This window comes from Euprymna scolopes, chromosome 14 (genome assembly GCF_053919585.1).
Source record: "Euprymna scolopes isolate OS-2025 chromosome 14, ASM5391958v1, whole genome shotgun sequence".
NCBI lineage: Eukaryota > Metazoa > Mollusca > Cephalopoda > Sepiida > Sepiolidae > Euprymna > Euprymna scolopes.
This window is the reverse complement of record NC_136495.1, coordinates 115239876-115259918: the sequence shown is the minus strand read 5'-3', so window position 1 is coordinate 115259918 and position 20043 is coordinate 115239876. Positions and strand designations below refer to the sequence as shown.

Sequence of the window (20043 nt, the reverse complement as noted above, 5' to 3'; positions counted from 1 at the left end):
TTTTTTTTTTTTTTAAATTTTTTAATAATCATTGAAAAGTTCTTTTTGGATCTTATTTTAATTAAGAATTATCGAAATAAGTTTTAATTTTTTTTTTTTTTTTTTAATTAATTATTGACAACACATTTAAAAATCTTTAATGAACTATTTAGTTTATGAAGCAACTCCAGTCACGGAACTGTAAACAAATATTTATTATATAAATTAAAAAAAATTAATTTTTATAATTTCATAAATATATTTATAAAATTTCAAATAAAATAAAACATTTTTCTTTGTTAATGAAAGTGTGAATAAAAGCTAATTGTATTATTTTTATCTGTATAATTTTGTTGATTTTTATTGTACATTTTACAATAATGTCCTTTGGTGCTTATTCAGATTGGCACTTATGGCAGCAATTAAAAGTAAAGAAAATACAGCAAAGTCTGTATTATGTACCTACTCTTAACAGAACAACGATGTCATATTCAACAATCCCATAAATCGATCTAATATTTATTTAAAACTAAACTGCATTGAACGTAAGACTGAGTTGACATCTCTCAACTTCGATTTGACTTGTCTTCCATTTTTTTTTTTTCATCAGTTTAGTCGTAAAACTTTTTCTTGAATAAAAAAAAAAATAAAAATAAAAACTACTTAATCAAATTATGTGATTTTTGGAATATCTCATCTTCGTTCCATGACTGGTACGTACATCATACAGACTTTTCTGTATTTTCTTTACTTTAAATTGCCGCCACAAGTGCCAATCTGAATAAGCACCTGTTCGTTTCTTACATTTCATTTCAATAAATCACTTCACAATAGAAATACTGAAGAATGATAAAAGTGATTTATCTTGTCACTGCTTCAGATAGCAGACACACAGGAAGTTCAGAAGTATGTTAGCTGACTATAACCAAACTTTTCTATCTTATTAGAAATTTAAATTATAAAATAATTATAGAAAATTACCTTGAAATTTCAAGCTTAAAAACAAAACTTTCCTGACGGAATGTAAAAATGAAAATAGTTTTTAGAAAAACATTTTGGTTTGCAGAACAAGCGAAGGCGACTTTATAAAACTAAAAGACGGGGAGACATGTAGAAATCAGGTGACATGTAGAAATCAGCTGCCTCAAAACTCTATTAAAGTCATTCCTTTTGGATGGTATTTTTTTTTCAATAGAGAATGTTGAGGCAAGTGATAAGCAAATAAGTGGGAATTAAAAACGTTTATTCTTATATTTTAAAAATTAAAATCAACTGAACGCTCAGAAGTTTTCTCAAAATTTTATGGATGTTCATGTTTAAATTTTTTTCTTTTATTGAATGTAAAATATAACAAGAATTTTGGTAAATATCTTTTGTTAAGTGGACACGTCAGAATGAGAGGACATGAAGAGCGAAATGGGAGGTGGTCAGATGTAAAAGTGGATGAAAAAAAAAAAAAGAGAGAGGCTTATGTTCGGGGAGGGGGGTGGAAAGTGGTAGGCAAAGGGAAGGGAGATTAGTTAATAATGTGGTGAGGAGAGGATAAAAACGAAAGGAAAGGTAAAAATAAACAATTAGAGATAGAGAAGATAGAGTATGACAGACAGAAATAGAGAGATCGAGATCCGCATTCACTTACACACAATCACTTGGGAAGAGAGAGAGAGAGAGACAGACAGATTTTTTTAAAAAAAAAAAAAGTAGGAGAAAAATGATCTTTTTCCCCCAGTTCCTTCATGTGTTTGAATCCCCTCTCCTTCAACCCATCCCAATCATTTTTAGGATTAATTTTTTGCTTTGTACGAGAGAGAGAGAGAGAGAGAGAGAGAGAGAGAGCTCATGTGTTTTTATCATGAACAATCTGCAGAACAGACAAACAGAGAGACACTTTGGCATCTAGTGAGGACGACTTATCCGTCAGCTGCTGTTTCTCCTTATTCAACGTATTCAGTGTTTGGTCAAACGCTTTCATTTCCAACATTAACTTGCGGATTTCTACTTCTTTACGGTGCTTCTCGCTGCAAATGGCATCTATTTTTCGAGATAAAGCTACAAAAAATAAAATTTAAAAAAATGTGTTTATTCCAAAAGACTTAAAAAGACACAATCAAATAATTATAAATGGAAAGAATTTTCAGTAATAAACAAGAATTTAGATACAAACTAAGTAGGGAGTTGTCACATGCAGCTTTATTTATGAGAGGCATTGTGCTTGCCTAAAACAATGCAACATTAGTTGTCAGATTAAACTCGACAAGCAACAAAATCCCACTCCTTCACTGTAGAGCTCCACAGATGCCGGAAAGTCTTCTATTTTAATAGTTTCTTCCTTCAAACTACCAGATTTCAGAATTCTTTCACGGTCTCCGGCTTCCTTGACTATATTGACATGCAGAAATTTGAATGTAATGTTTCTTTTTATTGCTATTCTACCTCAAAACAAGGCACACTTGGATGTAGGGAATTACTATTTGGGGCATAATTTGCAAATACACTATGTAGAGGGTTGCGCAGCGAGATGTCTGTACACATTACACTTGAACTTCTGCATGTCAGTACAGTCAGAGAAGCAGGGACCCGGGAGAGAATTCCAAAGTCTAGCAGTTCAAGGGAAGAAATTATTAGAGTAAAATACTTTTCAGCATCTAGGGATCTCAAGAGTAGAGGTGGGATTTTTCTGCTTGTCAGGTTTGTTTGGGATATTTATGTCGAGGGGTTATAAGGGCTTGGAATTCATCAGAGCACCTTAGACATCTCGCTGCTCAATATGATATATATAGCAGAAAGGAGGAAGTTTCACTGAAAAATCAAATTCACAAGCGGTCCCCAGTCACTTGTATCATTCAAACACTACCGTGTTTGAATATATGGTTGGGTGTGAGTTTTACTCATTTAGAACTGCTTTAAAGATTCACCGCTCACTCATTTTGCAACCAAATTTCAAACAATTTTTTACAGTTCATAGGTCACCTTCCCAGTTATATTTTGAAACAAAAATTTTCAATTTGCGTTCATTAAAACAAAAGTTATAATAAAATATAAAATTACTGGTGTTCAAAAGTCCTCAGAATTAGTAAGGAACATTAGAGACGGTTTCTTCTGATTGGCTGTTGGTTACCATAGCAACTTTTTCAACATTGACATTTTAGAGACGATTTCTTCTGATTGGTTACCATAGCAACTTTTCGTCATCAACACCTTCATAAATCATAGTGGGAATGTCACTCACATGCCATCTTATTTAGGCTATATAGAGAGAGTTAATAAAAGTGATGCTCTTTGTTGTGCTAGGGCTGATAATCTTTCACTTATGTAACCTGTTAATTCTGTTTCTCTTTTTTTTTGTCCTTTCTGTTTTACTTAATTACGTCTTTTATTTGATTTTTTTTATTTAGTCAATTTAAGAAGTTGGTAATAATTTGTTTTATGGATTGTTGAACACAAAAAAAAAATATTTCAAAGCAAAACCTGGAAAAATCATGGATTACATAGAGCAATGCGAACATGAGAAATAATATGGTTAAGATTAAACTTAGAAAAGTAAAGGACTAGTTAAACCTGGAAAAGAAAACAAGATATTCTAGTAAAAAAATATAACTTAAAATATTGCAGCATTAAGAGTTTTTTTTTAATTTTTAATTCAATTTAATATTATATATAAATTCTTAATGCTGCAATATTTTAAGTTATAAATTTATTATATTTTTTACTAGAATATCTTGTCTTTTTCTTTTCCAGTTTTAATAACTAGTCCTTTTACTTTTCTAAGTTTAATCTTAACCATATTACTTTTCATGCTTGCATTTTTCTATGTAATCCATGATTTTATTTTTGAAGATCAGAAATTGTAGAGAATTTTAAAAGTTTGTACAACAATAAAGTTCGAACATGTATTATTTCGATTATTCAGACAACTGTTCTCATCTTGTACAACGTTTTGGCTAATGTATATGCAGAACTTCTTTAGGTGTATCTTGCTGAACTCCGAAATCTTTGTCAAACTCAGTAATCTGCACAGAATTTTGGAATGGAACCCTTTATTTAATCCCTAAGGGTAGCATACTCTTGTTCCATCAGCAATGACCAGGTGGAAATCTTAAGACTTTTTTTTTCTTTACAAGCAAGTAACCACTTATCAAAGGCCACTTTGAGATAAGGATTACAGAAAAAAAAAAATTTAAATTCAATTTAATACAGTGGCGTACCTATGTAAAATGGCACCCATAGCAAAGTTTGAATGTGCGCCCCTTCTTAATAATTTATACCTTAGATATACCTAACTACTAATTTTAATTTTTGTCAAGCAATTTTTGCGCCCATGTCAGAGTGGCGCCCATGGCACGGGCCATGCCTGCCATACCCTAGATACGCCACTGATTTAATATTATATATAAATTCTTAATGATGCAATAATTTATGTTATAAATTTGTTATATTTTTTACTAGAACATCATGTCTTTCTTTTCCAGTTTTAACAACTAGTCCTTTTACTTTTCTAAGTTTAATCTTAACCATATTACTTTTCATGCTTGCATTTTTCTTTGTAATAATAAATGTACATAGTGTACCTATTAGATATGATCCAAAACAGTCACATTTTGTGGCAATATGTTTTGTTTGATTTAAATAAGAGTTAAAAATTATCCCCCCCCCAAAAAAAAATGAAGTAAATATAACTATTACAGGGTGACCCCCCCCCCCAAAAAAATGGTCCCCAACTCTAATTAGGCCCCGTTTCTTAGTGTTTTGTCCGAATGAAATGAAACTTTGGTCATAATTAGTTTATTATATTCAAAACATCACATAAAAACACTAGGGTCTTTGGCCTTTCTTTCGCAGTTGACTGTAAATGCTCAAAAAAAAAAAAAAAAAAAAAAAAACAATTGAATGTCCTGTTTTTTTTTGGGGTCACCCTGTATTAATAGATTTAAAATGTGTGACTGAAGTTGAATTACACTATTACTGTACTATCTCTCAATTCAGGAATGGGAAGTCGTGTAATATTTGTTCTTTTACGAAATACTACCCTCCCAGGCATTACTGCCTTTTCTTGCTCTGTGATTATGATACCAACCACTCAAAGATTACCTTTTTTTTCTAGTGATGATGGTGGGTTTGGTGGTTTTGTTTTTATCCTCCAAGTTCTTTATATCTTAAAATATTTATTCATGGTGTTTGGTTTGGTTGTTTTGTTGAGGAAAATGTTTTTTTTTGGGAGGCTTTGCAGAATATGATTGAGTTAGGAAAAGGAAAAGACAGCCTGATCCAGTAGCACCAGGGATGGGTTTTTTTTTTTTCTTCTTTTTTTCTTTTCCTAGTTTTAATAATCAAGTTTTATTTTGAACGATCATTGCTTTCTTTTGTATTCAATTTGTACAGTGGCATCTCAACAAAAGATTTCTCTCTCCGTCATACAGTCAAAGGTTTGGCCAGAATGAAATTTGGTTATCTTTAAATCTTATTGTAGGCATTGATAAAAGATTTAAAAAAGTGGTTCTTAGAATTTGACTTAATAAAACAAAAATACAGACAATTCTTTATCATGTATGCTCCATGAAGGAATGAAGATATCATATTCTAAGAGTCACGTAAATTGATCAAGTAATTTTTTTCAAATGAGAAAATCAAATTTTATGAGTGACACACTGTTTTTTGAGATGTAATGTTTTAGAATATGTCAAAATTTAAGGAAAACTCAATTTTACTATCAAGATTTTGTTTGCATTCAAAATAATTAATCACTAAAAATTGTAAAATTTGATTTTCTTACTTAAAAGAAAATATTTGATCAATTTACGTGATTTTTGGAATATGACATCTTCGTTCCGTGATGAGTACGTTTTTCTGAAGATTTTTTTTTTTTTTTGTTTTATGTCTAATATATGATGATAAAGTTATAATCCTGTGTTCACAATTTGATTGATTAGAATTGATTTAAAATAGAAAAAGAATGTAAAATATTTTCAAGTTTTTAAAATATTTGAACAGCAAAACATTAATCAATCATTTAAACCAAGAGAAAAATTTGTAAATAAAATTTAAACAGAAAGAAAAAGAGAGAGAAAGACAAAGAAAGAAAAAGAGAGAGAAAGACAAAGAAAGAAAAAGAGGGAGAAAGACAAAGAAAGAAAAAGAAAGCGCGCGCGAGGGAGAGAGAGGGAGGGAGAGAGCGCGCGCGAGAGAGAGGGAGAGAGAGAGAGAGAGCGAGAGAGCGCGAGGGAGACAGAGAGGGAGAGAGCGCGCGCGCGAGGGAGACAGAGAGGGAGAGAGCGCGCGCGCGCGAGGGAGACAGAGAGGGAGCGCGCGCGCGAGACAGAGAGCGCGCGCGCGCGCGCGCGAGGGAGACAGAGAGCGCGCGCGCGAGGGAGGGAGACAGAGAGAGAGCGCGCGCGCGCGAGGGAGACAGAGAGAGAGCGCGCGCGCGCGAGAGAGACAGAGAGAGAGCGCGCGCGCGCGCGAGAGACAGAGAGAGAGCGCGCGCGCGAGGGAGACAGAGAGAGAGCGCGCGAGGGAGACAGAGAGAGAGAGCGCGCGCGAGGGAGACAGAGAGCGCGCGCGAGGGAGACAGAGAGAGAGCGCGCGCGCGAGGGAGACAGAGAGAGCGCGCGCGAGGGAGAGAGAGAGAACGCGAGCGCGCGAGGGAGACAGAGAGCGAGCGCGAGAGAGAGAGCAAGAGCGCGAGAGAGAGAGAGAGCAAGAGCGCGAGAGAGAGAGAGAGATTGAGAGAAAGAAAGAGAGAGCGAGAGAGAGAGATTGAGAGAAAGAAAGAGAGCGAGAGAAAGAAAGAGAGAGCGAGAGGAAGAAAGAGAGAAAGAAAGCGCGTGCGAGAGAGAGAGAAAGAAAGCGCGTGCGAGAGAGAGAGAGAAAGAAAGCGCGCGCGAGAGAGAGAGAAAGAAAGCGCGCGCGAGAGAGAGAGAAAGAAAGCGCGCGAGAGAGAGAGAGAAAGAAAGCGCGCGAGAGAGAGAAAGAAAGCGCGAGAGAGAGAAAGCGTGCGCGCGAGAGAGAGAAAGCGTGCGCGCGAGAGAGAGAAAGCGTGCGCGCGAGAGAGAGAAAGCGTGCGCGCGAGAAAGAGAGGGAGAGAGAGAGAGAGAAAGCGCGCAAGAGAGAGAGAAAGAAAGCGCGCCCAAGAAAGAGAGAAAGAAAGCGCGCCCAAGAGAGAGAGAAAGAAAGCGTGCGCGCGCGAGAGAGAAAGAAAGCGTGCGCGCGAGAGAGAGAGAGAGAGAGAGATAGAAAGCGTGCGCGCGAGAGAGAGAGAGAGAGAGAGATAGAAAGCGTGCGCGCGAGAGAGAGAGAGAGAGAGATAGAAAGCGTGCGCGCGAGAGAGAGAGAGTGAGAAAGAAAGAAAGCGCGCAAGAGAGAGAGGGAGAGAAAGAAAGCGCGCAAGAGAGAGAGGGAGAGAAAGAAAGCGCGCAAGAGAGGGAGAGAAAGAAAGCGCGCAAGAGAGGGAGAGAAAGAAAGCGCGCAAGAGAGAGAGAGAGAAAGAAAGCGCGCAAGAGAGAGAGAGAGAAAGAAAGCGCGCAAGAGAGAGAGAGAGAGAAAGAAAGCGCGCAAGAGAGAGAGAGAAAGAAAGCGCGCGAGAGAGAGAAAGAAAGCGCGCGAGAGAGAGAAAGAAAGCGCGCGAGAGAGAGAAAGAAAGCGCGCGCGCGAGAGAGAGAAAGAAAGCGCGCGCGCGAGAGAGAGAAAGAAAGCGCGCGCGCGAGAGAGAGAAAGAAAGCGCGCGCGCGAGAGAGAGAAAGAAAGCGCGCGCGCGAGAGAGAGAAAGAAAGCGCGCGCGCGAGAGAGAGAAAGAAAGCGCGCGAGAGAGAGAGAGAAAGAAAGCGTGCGCGCGCGAGAGAGAAAGAAAGCGTGCGCGCGAGAGAGAGAAAGAAAGCGTGCGCGAGAGAGAGAGAGTGAGAGAGAGAGAGAGAGAGAGAAAGCGTGCGCGAGAGAGAAAGCGCGCTCGAGAGAGAGAGGAAGCAAGAAAAAAGAAAAGAAAGAGAAAGAAAGTTGGAAGATTCTTACAAGCAATTTGCTCTTCTGTAACTTTCAGTTCATCAAGGCATTGTTGCTTGTCCATATTGATACTGGCAATTAAATTTTCTCGGGCGCGGTCATTGCACACATGAAAATACTGCTTGAGAATCCCATCAGAAGTTTGGGCAGAGGCTGAAATAGAAAGAAATTTTATCAAAATAAAACTAAGAAACAAGTTTTCTTTTTTCACAGATTGCATATAAAGTCTACTAAGTACAAAAAAAAAAAAAAAAAAAAATCGCATAAAAAAAATAAAAATTATATGTACTAACAAATTCTAAGTATGTCTTAAGCCAATGGAGACGCATGCGATGTATATTTGTACTGCAACACTATTGAGGTTGTTCAGAAGTTTTGTTACATTGGCAATACCATTGCAGCACAGGAAGGAGCAAGTGTTAATGTGATTACAAGATTTAGGAGCGGATAAGAATCAAGTTCTGGGAACTTCTGCCCTTATTAACTAGCAGTGTTACCACTGTTGACTAAGGAAAGTCTATTAGCTATGTATACATAGTATAATGATATACAGGGTGTCCCAATAAAATAATTACACTCTTTAAATGACCATAAAACCACCATTTATTATAAGAAAGAAAAGATTCATGCATCAAAATAGTGTGAACCAGTCATTTATCGAAAGTGTTCAAATTATTGGCCATTATGGTCCATGAACTGCAGACAACGTTCACTGATTGAATCGAAAACGTTCCTAATCAGTTCAATTGGTATGCTGACACATCTTCTTTCAATGGTTGCTTTCAACTCATTCATTTGTAGCTTGTTTTGTAGTGTGAATCCTGTGTTTATAATAAGAAATCTTAAATTAAAACATAATATTTATTTATGCATGTTTTACCACCGGGCAATGTTGGGCAGCCTGCTAGTAGAAAATAATCATAGGCCACTTTGATGTTAATATAGTTGATATAGATAGAAAAAACTTTTGTTGCAAAATTTTAATCTGTATTTTATATTTAATTTGTTAAAGCATTTGGCTCCGAAAACATCTTTGGATTAGTGAAATTCTGAATTTTTGAGATGAGATGTGAATGCTTGTGTTATGTGGTTTAATCGGACTATTATTCTCATCTTCGGTGTTATTAGCACAATGTTTCGGTCGCTGCAACCTTCTTTGGGTGTTGAGAACAAGCTTCTCAACACCCAAAGAAGGTCGCAAGTTGCAGTGACAAAAACGTTGTGCTAATAACACTCAAGAGGGGAATAATAGTCTGATTAATCAACATACCACAAACATCTTTAGATTAGATGGAACCTTTATAGTATTTACTATATATAGAATATATGTAGCCACTGTATGTAAATATTACTATATATACTATGTAGCCACATATATTCTATATATTACTATATATGGAATATATGTAGCAACATATATTCCATATATTACTATATAGCCACTGTATGTAAATATTACTATATATAGAATATATGTAGCCACATATATTCTATATATTACTATATAGCCACTGTATGTAAATATTACTATATATAGAATATATGTAGCCACATATATTCTATATATTACTATATAGCCACTGTATGTAAATATTACTATATATAGAATATATGTAGCCACATATATTCTATATATTACTATATATAGAATATATGTAGCCACATATATTCTATATATTACTATATTTCATGATGTTTTTAGAGATACAAAATTTAAATATTGCAATTAGGAAAGGAAGACTTTTATGATTCATGATTAAAAGTAAATTTGTACATATACAAATATATATATATATCTTCTCTCCAAAAAGGTGGGAATGAAGGGGAAGCAGGAGAGGAAAGAAAAAAAAAATGGGGAGCCAGCTGACCGGTTTCGACCCTCGCTTCTCAAAGCTGTATCGAGGGAATTAATTTTAAAATAAAGAATGAAAGCGATTAAAATAGCGGTTTATTAAATTTACAGGGGAAAAAAAAAAAAAAGTGGGAAAACGATTAAAATAAAACGACGTTATGGACGAATACCCTAGAGATTAATCACGTTCAACCCCAGGAGGCATTCCCTTTGCTTGCAAAGAGAAGGTTTCCTGAGTCGAACGTGAATGGTCTCCAAGATCTTAAGATGGTATAATGAATGAGCACGACTAATAATGGTAAAAGAGTCCGTGCTAAAGTTTGCTGCAAATGATCAGTAATTGAAGACCCGTATGTGTTAGTAACGACATCAGTTGCCTGGTAGGTTCCATTCCTAATTTTACTGGGTACATGTTGTTGAATTCTTCCATCTAATGTTAATGTCGTTCGACCCAAGTAGTTGGCACCGCAACCACATTTAAAATTGTAAATAACATTACTTTTATGGTGGGGGGGTAAAACGTCTTTTCGAGAAGAAGGAAATAAAGTTCTCGTAGAGAAAACAACACGCACATTGGCAGCAAAATAACATCCATGAACTGCTGAACTTATTTGTTTGGCAAATTTCTCACTTACTCTACCTAACCAAGGCAGACGAAGATAAATTGGACATTTGGCTACTATATTCTCTTTCATTCGAGAGAATTCAGCCAATTTCTTTTGAATAGTTGACCTAATCACATCAAGGGGGTACCAATTCCTCATCTAAAAAAAACCCGTCTTGTGCAGCAAACTTTAGCACGGACTCTTTTACCATTATTAGTCGTGCTCATTCATTATACCATCTTAAGATCTTGGAGACCATTCACGTTTGACTCAGGAAACCTTCTCTTTGCAAGCAAAGGGAATGCCTCCTGGGGTTGAACGTGATTAATCTCTAGGGTATTCGTCCATAACGTCGTTTTATTTTAATCGTTTTCCCACTTTTTTTTTTTTTTTTCCCCCTGTAAATTTAATAAAACGCTATTTTAATCGCTTTCATTCTTTATTTTAAAATTAATTCCCTCGATACAGCTTTGAGAAGCGAGGGTCGAAACCGGTCAGCTGGCTCCCCATTTTTTTTTTCTTTCCTCTCCTGCTTCCCCTTCATTCCCACCTTTTTGGAGAGAAGATATATATATATATTTGTATATGTACAAATTTACTTTTAATCATGAATCATAAAAGTCTTCCTTTCCTAATTGCAATATTACTATATATATATATAGAATATATGTAGCCACATATATTCTATATATTACTATATATATAGAATATATGTAGCCACATATATTCTATATATTACTATATATATAGAATATATGTAGCCACATATTCTATATATACTATGTAGCCACTGTATGTAAATATTACTATATATACTATGTAACCACATATATTCTATATATTACTATATATGGAATATATGTAGCAACATATATTCTATATATTACTATATAGCCACTGTATGTAAATATTACTATATATAGAATATATGTAGCCACATATATTCTATATATTACTATATATAGAATATATGTAGCCACATATATTCTATATAGTACTATATATAGAATATATGTAGCCACATATATTCTATATAGTACTATATATAGAATATATGTAGCCACATATATTCTATATAGTACTATATATCTAGAATATATGTAGCCACATATATTCTATATATTACTATATATATATAGAATATATGTAGCAACATATATTCTATATAGTACTATATACATAGAATATATGTAGCAACATATATTCTATACAAACAATTATAATTGCTTAATTCCAGTACAAAGTAGGAAATCTATTTGTCTTTTGATAATTTGATTTTTCCCATCTTCCAGATGCGAGAAAGACAAATGAACATTTAAAGTGAGACACTTACATTTCCTGATGACATGCCTGACTTTTGTTGAATTATCTTTGGATAAGGCAAATCTATAAAGATAAAAGCAAAGAAAATTGATAATTCACACAAACAAAAGTATTAAAAAAAAAGAAAAAAATAAGAATCACTCAATCAAAAATCAATAACTTTCAAGCAGATAGAATTAAATTATTTAAGACACCGTACATTTGAAAAAAAAAAATCACGTAAATTGTCAAGTACTTTTATTTTTAAATAAGAAAATCAAATTTTATGGCTAACCAAGGAAGGATTCTTTTCACACGACCATTGTGAAAAAAAAAACAAAAAAAAACAAGAAACAAGGGAATTAACTCAAAATAATTCCAATTTACGAGAATTTTGTCGTAATGTATGAATTTCCATTAATTGCTTAAAATTATTATATTTATAACACAGACAATTTGATTAATTTATGTAATTTTTGGAATACAATTTCTCTCCATCAATAGTCCGTACATCATACAGATTTTTCTTTATTTTCTAATATAGGCGGAATTATAGACAAGCACTCAATTTTCATCAAATAATGCAATATATATATATATATATATATATATATATATAATGCTCCCTATCTTGGGAAGTGATATACAAACTGCCATTAGCACATTAAGAGACGCTCTTTGTATAAACAAATCGAGCGGAGGCATTTAGACAATGTCAAACATCATTAAATTCATTACTATTACCGCAGCAGTCGTATAGCATAATGGCGAGTAGCCTTGACTGTCATTTGGGCGGGCGGTTGGGTTTCGATCCTGGCTTGAGGCAGTTGTCTGTATAGCCGCACTGATGAGCTGTGAAACAGCGAAACAGTACAGTATGTGGTTGACATATATATAACCAATACATCAGTTAATTTCTAAGTTTTAATTGTTTACATATAAATCTATTAAAAATAAGTTTGGGATTTCTTATGTGTATATATATATATATATATATATATATAAAATACACACATAGATAAGAAATCCCAAACTTGTTTTTAATAGATTTATATGTAAACAATTAAAACTTAGAAATTAACTGATGTATTTGTTAAAATTGTTATATATTAGACAATTTTGAATCAATTCAAGGGTCGAGTCATAGTAAATAACTGTCGGGAGATCAGTAAATGAAATTTGATGCATGTGAACAGAGAAAATGGAAGCAAGAAACATCACATTCCGAGATCATATGGTCTCCCATTTGACAGTGCCACCATCTCCAAGGTTGTGTGCTGTGGATTTCTTCTTTGTCGTCTCTTCTTATAGCCACGTTGTCGTCTCTCACATTGACGACTGTCAAGGAGGTGGGCACAGGTTTACAAGTATATAAGAAAAAAATGCACAACACAAAAAAAAAAAAAAAAATTTTCTGTAAATATTTATTGCACTCTGGATGTGTGTGAGTGTGTGTGTGATACCACCGAGGGAAACTACCCTCTAAGTGCTGACGTCAATATCTTAGTTTTTTTTGTAGAATGAGCCCATCAGTTAATGTCAGCTCATCTTGATCTTTCAAATCTTCCCCAACCTGGCATCAACAATGATCTAGCTTTGACCATGTCAAAGTTGCAACTGTCATCAACTGAACTGAAGACTGCCTGTAAACCGTTCCTACTGTCACAAACTCATAGCCACTCCCCAAAATGCCTGCAGACCAACTCTAAATATATCTACATCTATTATCTGGTGCTTTTGTTACAGTCATTACCACACCTTGACCAACGATCCCATTTCAGCTTCCTTTTATCTTTCTTCGTGAACAACTTCCTAGTTATTGTTTTTTTCATCAACCCCGTTTCCTATACCTTTGTTATCCAGATAAACTTATTTCTTCTTGACTTTTGTCATTTTTCTCTCTCTTTTTTTTTTTTTTTTTTTTTTACTTCCTAACACTTAGGGGTGAGTGAGGGTAAGGTCAATAGTATCACATGACCTTACTTAAACTAGAGATTTTTAATCAGAAACTAATTAAACTGAATTTCTTTCTTTCTTTCTCTCCACTCTGGAATGATAACATTAAGAATAAAGAACAATATATTGTTATCGTAAGTGTTTGTGTTAATTAGTTGCCATTAAACAAGAACTGGGTAAGTCTTATCCAACCAAGTTGTCGTCCTCATTCCTTTCAGTCCATAGCATCAAGAAGTAGTTCCTGAATATACGATCAGGTGATACAGATAGCATTATCAGCGTCAAAAAATTACTCCACAGAAAAAGGGATGTCTTGAAGAAGGGGGCGATATATAACATAATTACTTCTTTATCATTACTATTATAGGAACAAGAAAATATGTGCATTCATTCTTTTTGTGGACTGTTATCCTCATCTTCATAGATTTTTGTTGTTTCCCCACATTTCGGCTAACTTATCCTCTGGCCTTCTGCAGGTGATTAACTGCGATGGGATAGGAATTCTGACTTTTGTAACTTATCCCTAGTAATTACTGCCTTGTTTTCTTTTCACGTTTTGGCCAACTAATCCCCTGGTTTGCTTGGGTAGGATTGAAACTGCTATCCTCGGATAATGCTCGCCTGGTTCCATGAGCCCTGTCTCTAGAGTTCCAGGTGAGCCTTGTCTTAAGAAAGCAGTTTCAAACCTACCCAAGCAGGCCAGGGGATTAGTTGGCAAAAACGTGATGAGACAACAACTATGGTAGGTAGTAATTACTGGAGGTAAGTCACAAGACTCAGCATTCCTATCCCGTCATAGTTAACCACTTATACAAGACCAGAGGATGAGTTGGCAGAAATATGGTGAAATAACAACTATGGAAACGAGGATAGCAGTTTGCAAAAACAATGAATGCACAAATTATGAAGCCTCATCTCAAAGTATTCCGAAAATAAGAAAATAGATGCAAAGTTTTCAAAAATCAAATACTTACCGAATAGTGTTTTCACTCACATCAGATTCATAGTCACTTGGCTATAATTGTAAAAAGAAAATAAAAATAAATAAAACAGAAACACAAATCAAAATGGAATACTGGCAACGCAAAAGAAAATGAGCCCATCAAAAATTATTTTCTTACAATGTGTGTCAGAAATCATTAACCAAAAAAAATCATGCAGCTTTTTTGTATCAAAGCTATCAAACATTTATGTACCAGGAAAATGACTGATTTTACTTTACAGAGTTACCCAAGATTATCCAGGGCAAAAGTGGATACTTCTACAGTTTAATCAAGACATTAAAAAAATGGAAATATCGAAAAAGGTTATATTGTATGTATCCGTTTTGAACTGAAGATTTCCGAAAAAAAAAAAATTTCACTTAATTTGATAGAGTAGTTTTTTTGTTTTTTTTTCTCAGCAGGAAAACACGTTTTTATGACATTTTTGTTTGAATTTTTTGAACACGCCACAGGGAGATAACTCCAGTTAAACCGCCGACACTCCCTCCCCATCTTTTTGCTAGCTTTTCTTTCAAAAAATCGGTATCATAAATTGTTTTTTCGCTGTAAAACAAAAACTACTTAATGAAATTAAGTGAATTTTTTTTCCGGAGAACTTCATTCCATAACGAATACGTACAATATAAACTTTTTTTTTTTTTTTTTTTCTCTCGATATCTTCATTTTTTTTTAATGTCTTTTTAAACTGTGCAAGTACCCAAAAGTGTAATATAATTACTACCCCCTACCCTTTTTTCTTTTCCCAGCCAATTCCTCTTTCTGGGCATACATAATTCCAGTTGACTCTAAAAAAAAATTTTTAAAAAATAAAAAAAAAAGAAGAGTTATTTCCCTTTACATAACAATAAAAGATAAAAATCCCCAAAGAATGAATTCATTTTTGTTTTTTAAAATTTTAGATATTTTTCTGAGGTTACATCGACTTTAAAAATACTGACTCTAGGGGTTTTGTTGAGCATTTTTTAGCAAGACACACATACAGAATCAGAAAACAAGTCTGCTACAGAAATAGCAGAAAAGAGTCACCAAAAAATACACAAAAAAACTTCCATTGCAAAAAACTCCAAGAATGGGCCAACCAATAGTGTGCCCTGGATGAATTTACCAGACTATACAGATAAAGTCTTCATAGATTCGCGGAAAAGAGGATCACTCCACTACAATCAGGAGAGAATTATGTTTGCTCAAGATCAAGGTTTAATGACCAAGGCTTTTAAGAAAAAAAGTGGTCTATGCAATGCCAGCAAGTGCAAGTTCTGCCACACAGAAGTAGAGAGTGAACGACCTGATATCCAACTGGAATGTTCTGCTGGGGGACGGCTACTATATGACCTGACAAAATGGAGTGTGTAAATATCTCCACTGGACGATCTGTAAAAGTTGAATATTGAATGCAGCAGCAAATCCAGGGAACATGTTTACCGGAAACAACAGTTGGAAATAAGTCATACACCATCCACTATGACTATCCAATTCCTATAGCTACATATCTAGAAAACAGGGCCATAAACAGTGATATGGAATAAGGAAAAAGAAGCAACCTTATAAAAGTTAGTGTTCTCAATGATGCTGGGTTAAACAGAACAGAGATAAAAAAGATAATGAAATACTAAGGTCCTTTTTGTAAAACATGAAAAGAAATTGGAATCTTAGGAAGATCTCTATCATTCCAGTAATTACACGAACAACTGGACTCGTGAAAAAGAATTTCAAAATCTACCTCGCAAATATACCTAGTGGGCCAAGTACAAGAGAGATTCAAACAATTGCACTTAAAGGGACGGTTAGAATCTTAAAAAGATCTCTCAGTTGAAATACCTAAGTTAGCGGGTGAATATTTGGTATCCAGTAGGATGCTGCATCCCCAGCTTTAACAAACTAATAAGATATTATTAAAATAAAATAAAAAATTAACTCGTTATATTCTAGACGATTATTATTAAAAAAAAAACAAAAAACTAATGCTACTTACATTGCCTTCAATTTTGATTCGTTTCGATAAAGGTGATGTGCTTGCATCTGTTTCACTGGCTGCTATGCTAGTAGGACTTGCTGTGTTGTGGGGTACATCTGCTTCTTCAACAGGAGGGATATTGTCTGCAGCACTTTCTGAAGGGGAATTTGAAGATGAGGCTTGTGAAGATGGGACACTAGAAGAAGGGGTATCAGGACACGGCTCCTTCATAGTGAGAATATGTTTCTCAAAAAACTGAGATATTCGGAGCTCCCCAGCTTCCATAGCCATTGAAAGTGGCGTTTTACCCTACACAAAATAAAAAAAAAAAATGTTAAATAATACTAATAAAACAAAACAAAAGAAATAATAATACTAATAAAAAAAAGAAATGTTAAATAATACTAATAAAACAACTGTCTATAATACTAATAAAAAAAAAAATGTTAAATAATACTAATAAAAAAAAAATGTTAAATAATACTAATAAAACAAAACAAAAGAAATAATAATACTAATAAAAAAAAGAAATGTTAAATAATACTAATAAAACAACTGTCAATAATACTAATAAAAAAAAAAAGTTAAATAATACTAATAAAACAAAAAAGAAATGTTAAATAATACTAATAAAACAAAAAAAAATGTTAAATAATACTAATAAAACAAAAAAAAATGTTAAATAATACTAAAACAAAAAAGAAATGTTAAATAATACTAATAAAAAAAAAAATGTTAAATAATACTAATAAAACAAAAAAAAATGTTAAATAATACTAATAAAACAAAAAAAAATGTTAAATAATACTAATAAAACAAAAAAAAAATGTTAAATAATACTAATAAAACAAAAGAAAATGTTAAATAATACTAATAAAACAACTGTCTATAATACTAATAAAAAAAAAAATGTTAAATAATACTAATAAAACAAAAAAAAATGTTAAATAATACTAATAAAAAAAAAATGTTAAATAATACTAATAAAACAAAAAAGAAATGTTAAATAATACTAATAAAACAAAAAAAAATGTTAAATAATACTAATAAAACAAAAAAAATGTTAAATAATACTAATAAAACAAAAAAAAAATGTTAAATAATACTAATAAAACAAAAAAAAAATGTTAAATAATACTAATAAAACAAAAAAAAATGTTAAATAATACTAATAAAACAAAAAAAAATGTTAAATAATACTAATAAAAAAAAAATGTTAAATAATACTAATAAAACAAAGAAATGTTAAATAATACTAATAAAACAAAAAAAAATGTTAAATAATACTAATAAAACAAAAAAAAATGTTAAATAATACTAATAAAACAAAAAAAAATGTTAAATAATACTAATAAAACAAAAAAAAATGTTAAATAATACTAATAAAACAAAAAAAAATGTTAAATAATACTAATAAAACAAAAAAAAATGTTAAATAATACTAATAAAACAAAAAAAAATGTTAAATAATACTAATAAAACAAAAAAAAATGTTAAATAATACTAATAAAACAAAAAAAAATGTTAAATAATACTAATAAAACAAAAAAAAATGTTAAATAATACTAATAAAACAAAAAAAAAATGTTAAATAATACTAATAAAACAAAAAAAAATGTTAAATAATACTAATAAAACAAAAAAAAATGTTAAATAATACTAATAAAACAAAAAGAAATGTTAAATAATACTAATAAAACAAAAAGAAATGTTAAATAATACTAATAAAACAAAAAAAAATGTTAAATAATACTAATAAAACAAAAAAAAATGTTAAATAATACTAATAAAACAAAAAAAAATGTTAAATAATACTAATAAAACAAAAAAAAAATGTTAAATAATACTAATAAAACAAAAAAAAAATGTTAAATAATACTAATAAAACAAAAAAAAATGTTAAATAATACTAATAAAACAAAAAAAAATGTTAAATAATACTAATAAAACAAAAAAAAAATGTTAAATAATACTAATAAAACAAAAAAAAATGTTAAATAATACTAATAAAAAAAAAAGAAAAAGATTAGGATTTAACTCTTTTCAACCAAAAAAAACGAAAAAGATCAGCCGAGAGTTCCTCAATTTTTTATGAATGCGCTGTTTTTAGACAATACTAGCGGGGGAGGGGGGGGGGTACCCGGTGTTGCCCGAGCATTTAGAGGCGTGTGTGTGGGTGTTAAAAAAAAAAAAAAGTCGGCCGGGCGTTTGGAGGTGTAAAAGAAGAAAAAAAATAGGTTTTAGTAGGAAGGTAGGATTGAACCCCGAAGCCTTGACGCGAAGGTGGAAACGAAAGGGAAAAAAACGCCAGTCACCTAACCATCTCGGCCACGAAGGAGAGGAATTGATAATTGTATTCAGTTAAGGTTTATAAACTGAAATATACAGGTGCAAGGAAGTGGTGTGATATTTCACGTAGTTTTGCGCTGCAAGCCAGCCGCCCCATCATTCGCTTTTCAAAGACGCGGTGAGCTGGTAAAGTTAAATACACATGCGACCCCCGTTGTTCAGTCGTAGATATTATCATTTAGACGTGATATAAAAAGTTTTAAGAATGGGCGACGGCCTCGAGAACCCGCGGGAAAAAAAACCTTTTGTGGACATACACAAAAAGCGAACATACATACGCGCAGATTAGAGTTAGAGTTGGGTTAGATACAGGTTTGTAATTTTATTTATTGTATTTCCATATTTTTTCCTGTTTATCATTATAATTTTCTCGTAGTGGTGTAACATTTAATGATCAGCCGCTTTGGGTTATACCAGTCAGCAGCTGAGCACACTGTGGAAACTACAGTTCGATAAATGCAGAAGTACCAAAAGCAGATTTATCAGAGAGATTGGGTTGATTGGTTGCTTTTGTTTGACTAAATTGGCTTCCTTTGAGAAGGGAAGTTCCATGGAGGTATGAAATTCACAAACAGTCCCCAATCGCATGTATATTGCTCTCGTGGGAAATGACAACGTTAGGTTTTTGCAACTCTTGCGGGAAGGTGTTAATGTCCTCCTATACACAGTGCAGAAGACAGAAATCCAGAGATCATGAAGGTAAATAACAGAAGGCAAGATCCAGTGCAACTACAACAAGAGAACATTAGAGAGGTTGACAAGTTTGTGTACCTGGGCAATGTTGTCAGCAGGGATAGACGAACAGATAAAAACATCAAGCGCCGGATAAGCAAAGCCAGACATGCCTTCACCATCTTAGGACCAATCCGAAGAACAACAGCCCTCTCACTCCGAAGCCTGCATCCAACATCACCAGGCAGGCCCTTGAATGGAACCCGTAAGGCAAGCATAAAATTGGTTGCCCAAGGCAGACATGGAAAAGAAGCATTGAGGCTGAGATCAGGGCTGCCAGAATGACATGGGCCAAACTGAAGAGGACCAGCCAGAACC

General features: G+C 33.3%; 1 protein-coding gene across 2 annotated transcripts in view; it reads right to left on the bottom strand.

Moving 5' to 3' along the window:
* Nucleotides 1-1266: 1266 nt before the first annotated feature.
* The window catches only part of LOC145293236 (uncharacterized), a 165823-nt gene continuing 147046 nt past the window's right edge, over nucleotides 1267-20043 (bottom strand). For both annotated transcript variants that reach the window (XM_080139804.1, XM_080139803.1), the window contains exons 11-15: nucleotides 16663-16953; nucleotides 14661-14701; nucleotides 11762-11814; nucleotides 7981-8124; nucleotides 1267-2028 (exon numbers count right to left, since the gene is read on the bottom strand). In XM_080139804.1, the coding sequence (XP_079995930.1) occupies nucleotides 1817-2028; nucleotides 7981-8124; nucleotides 11762-11814; nucleotides 14661-14701; nucleotides 16663-16953 (741 nt within the window). In that variant the 3' untranslated portion in view covers nucleotides 1267-1816. The remainder of the gene's footprint in view (nucleotides 2029-7980; nucleotides 8125-11761; nucleotides 11815-14660; nucleotides 14702-16662; nucleotides 16954-20043) is intronic.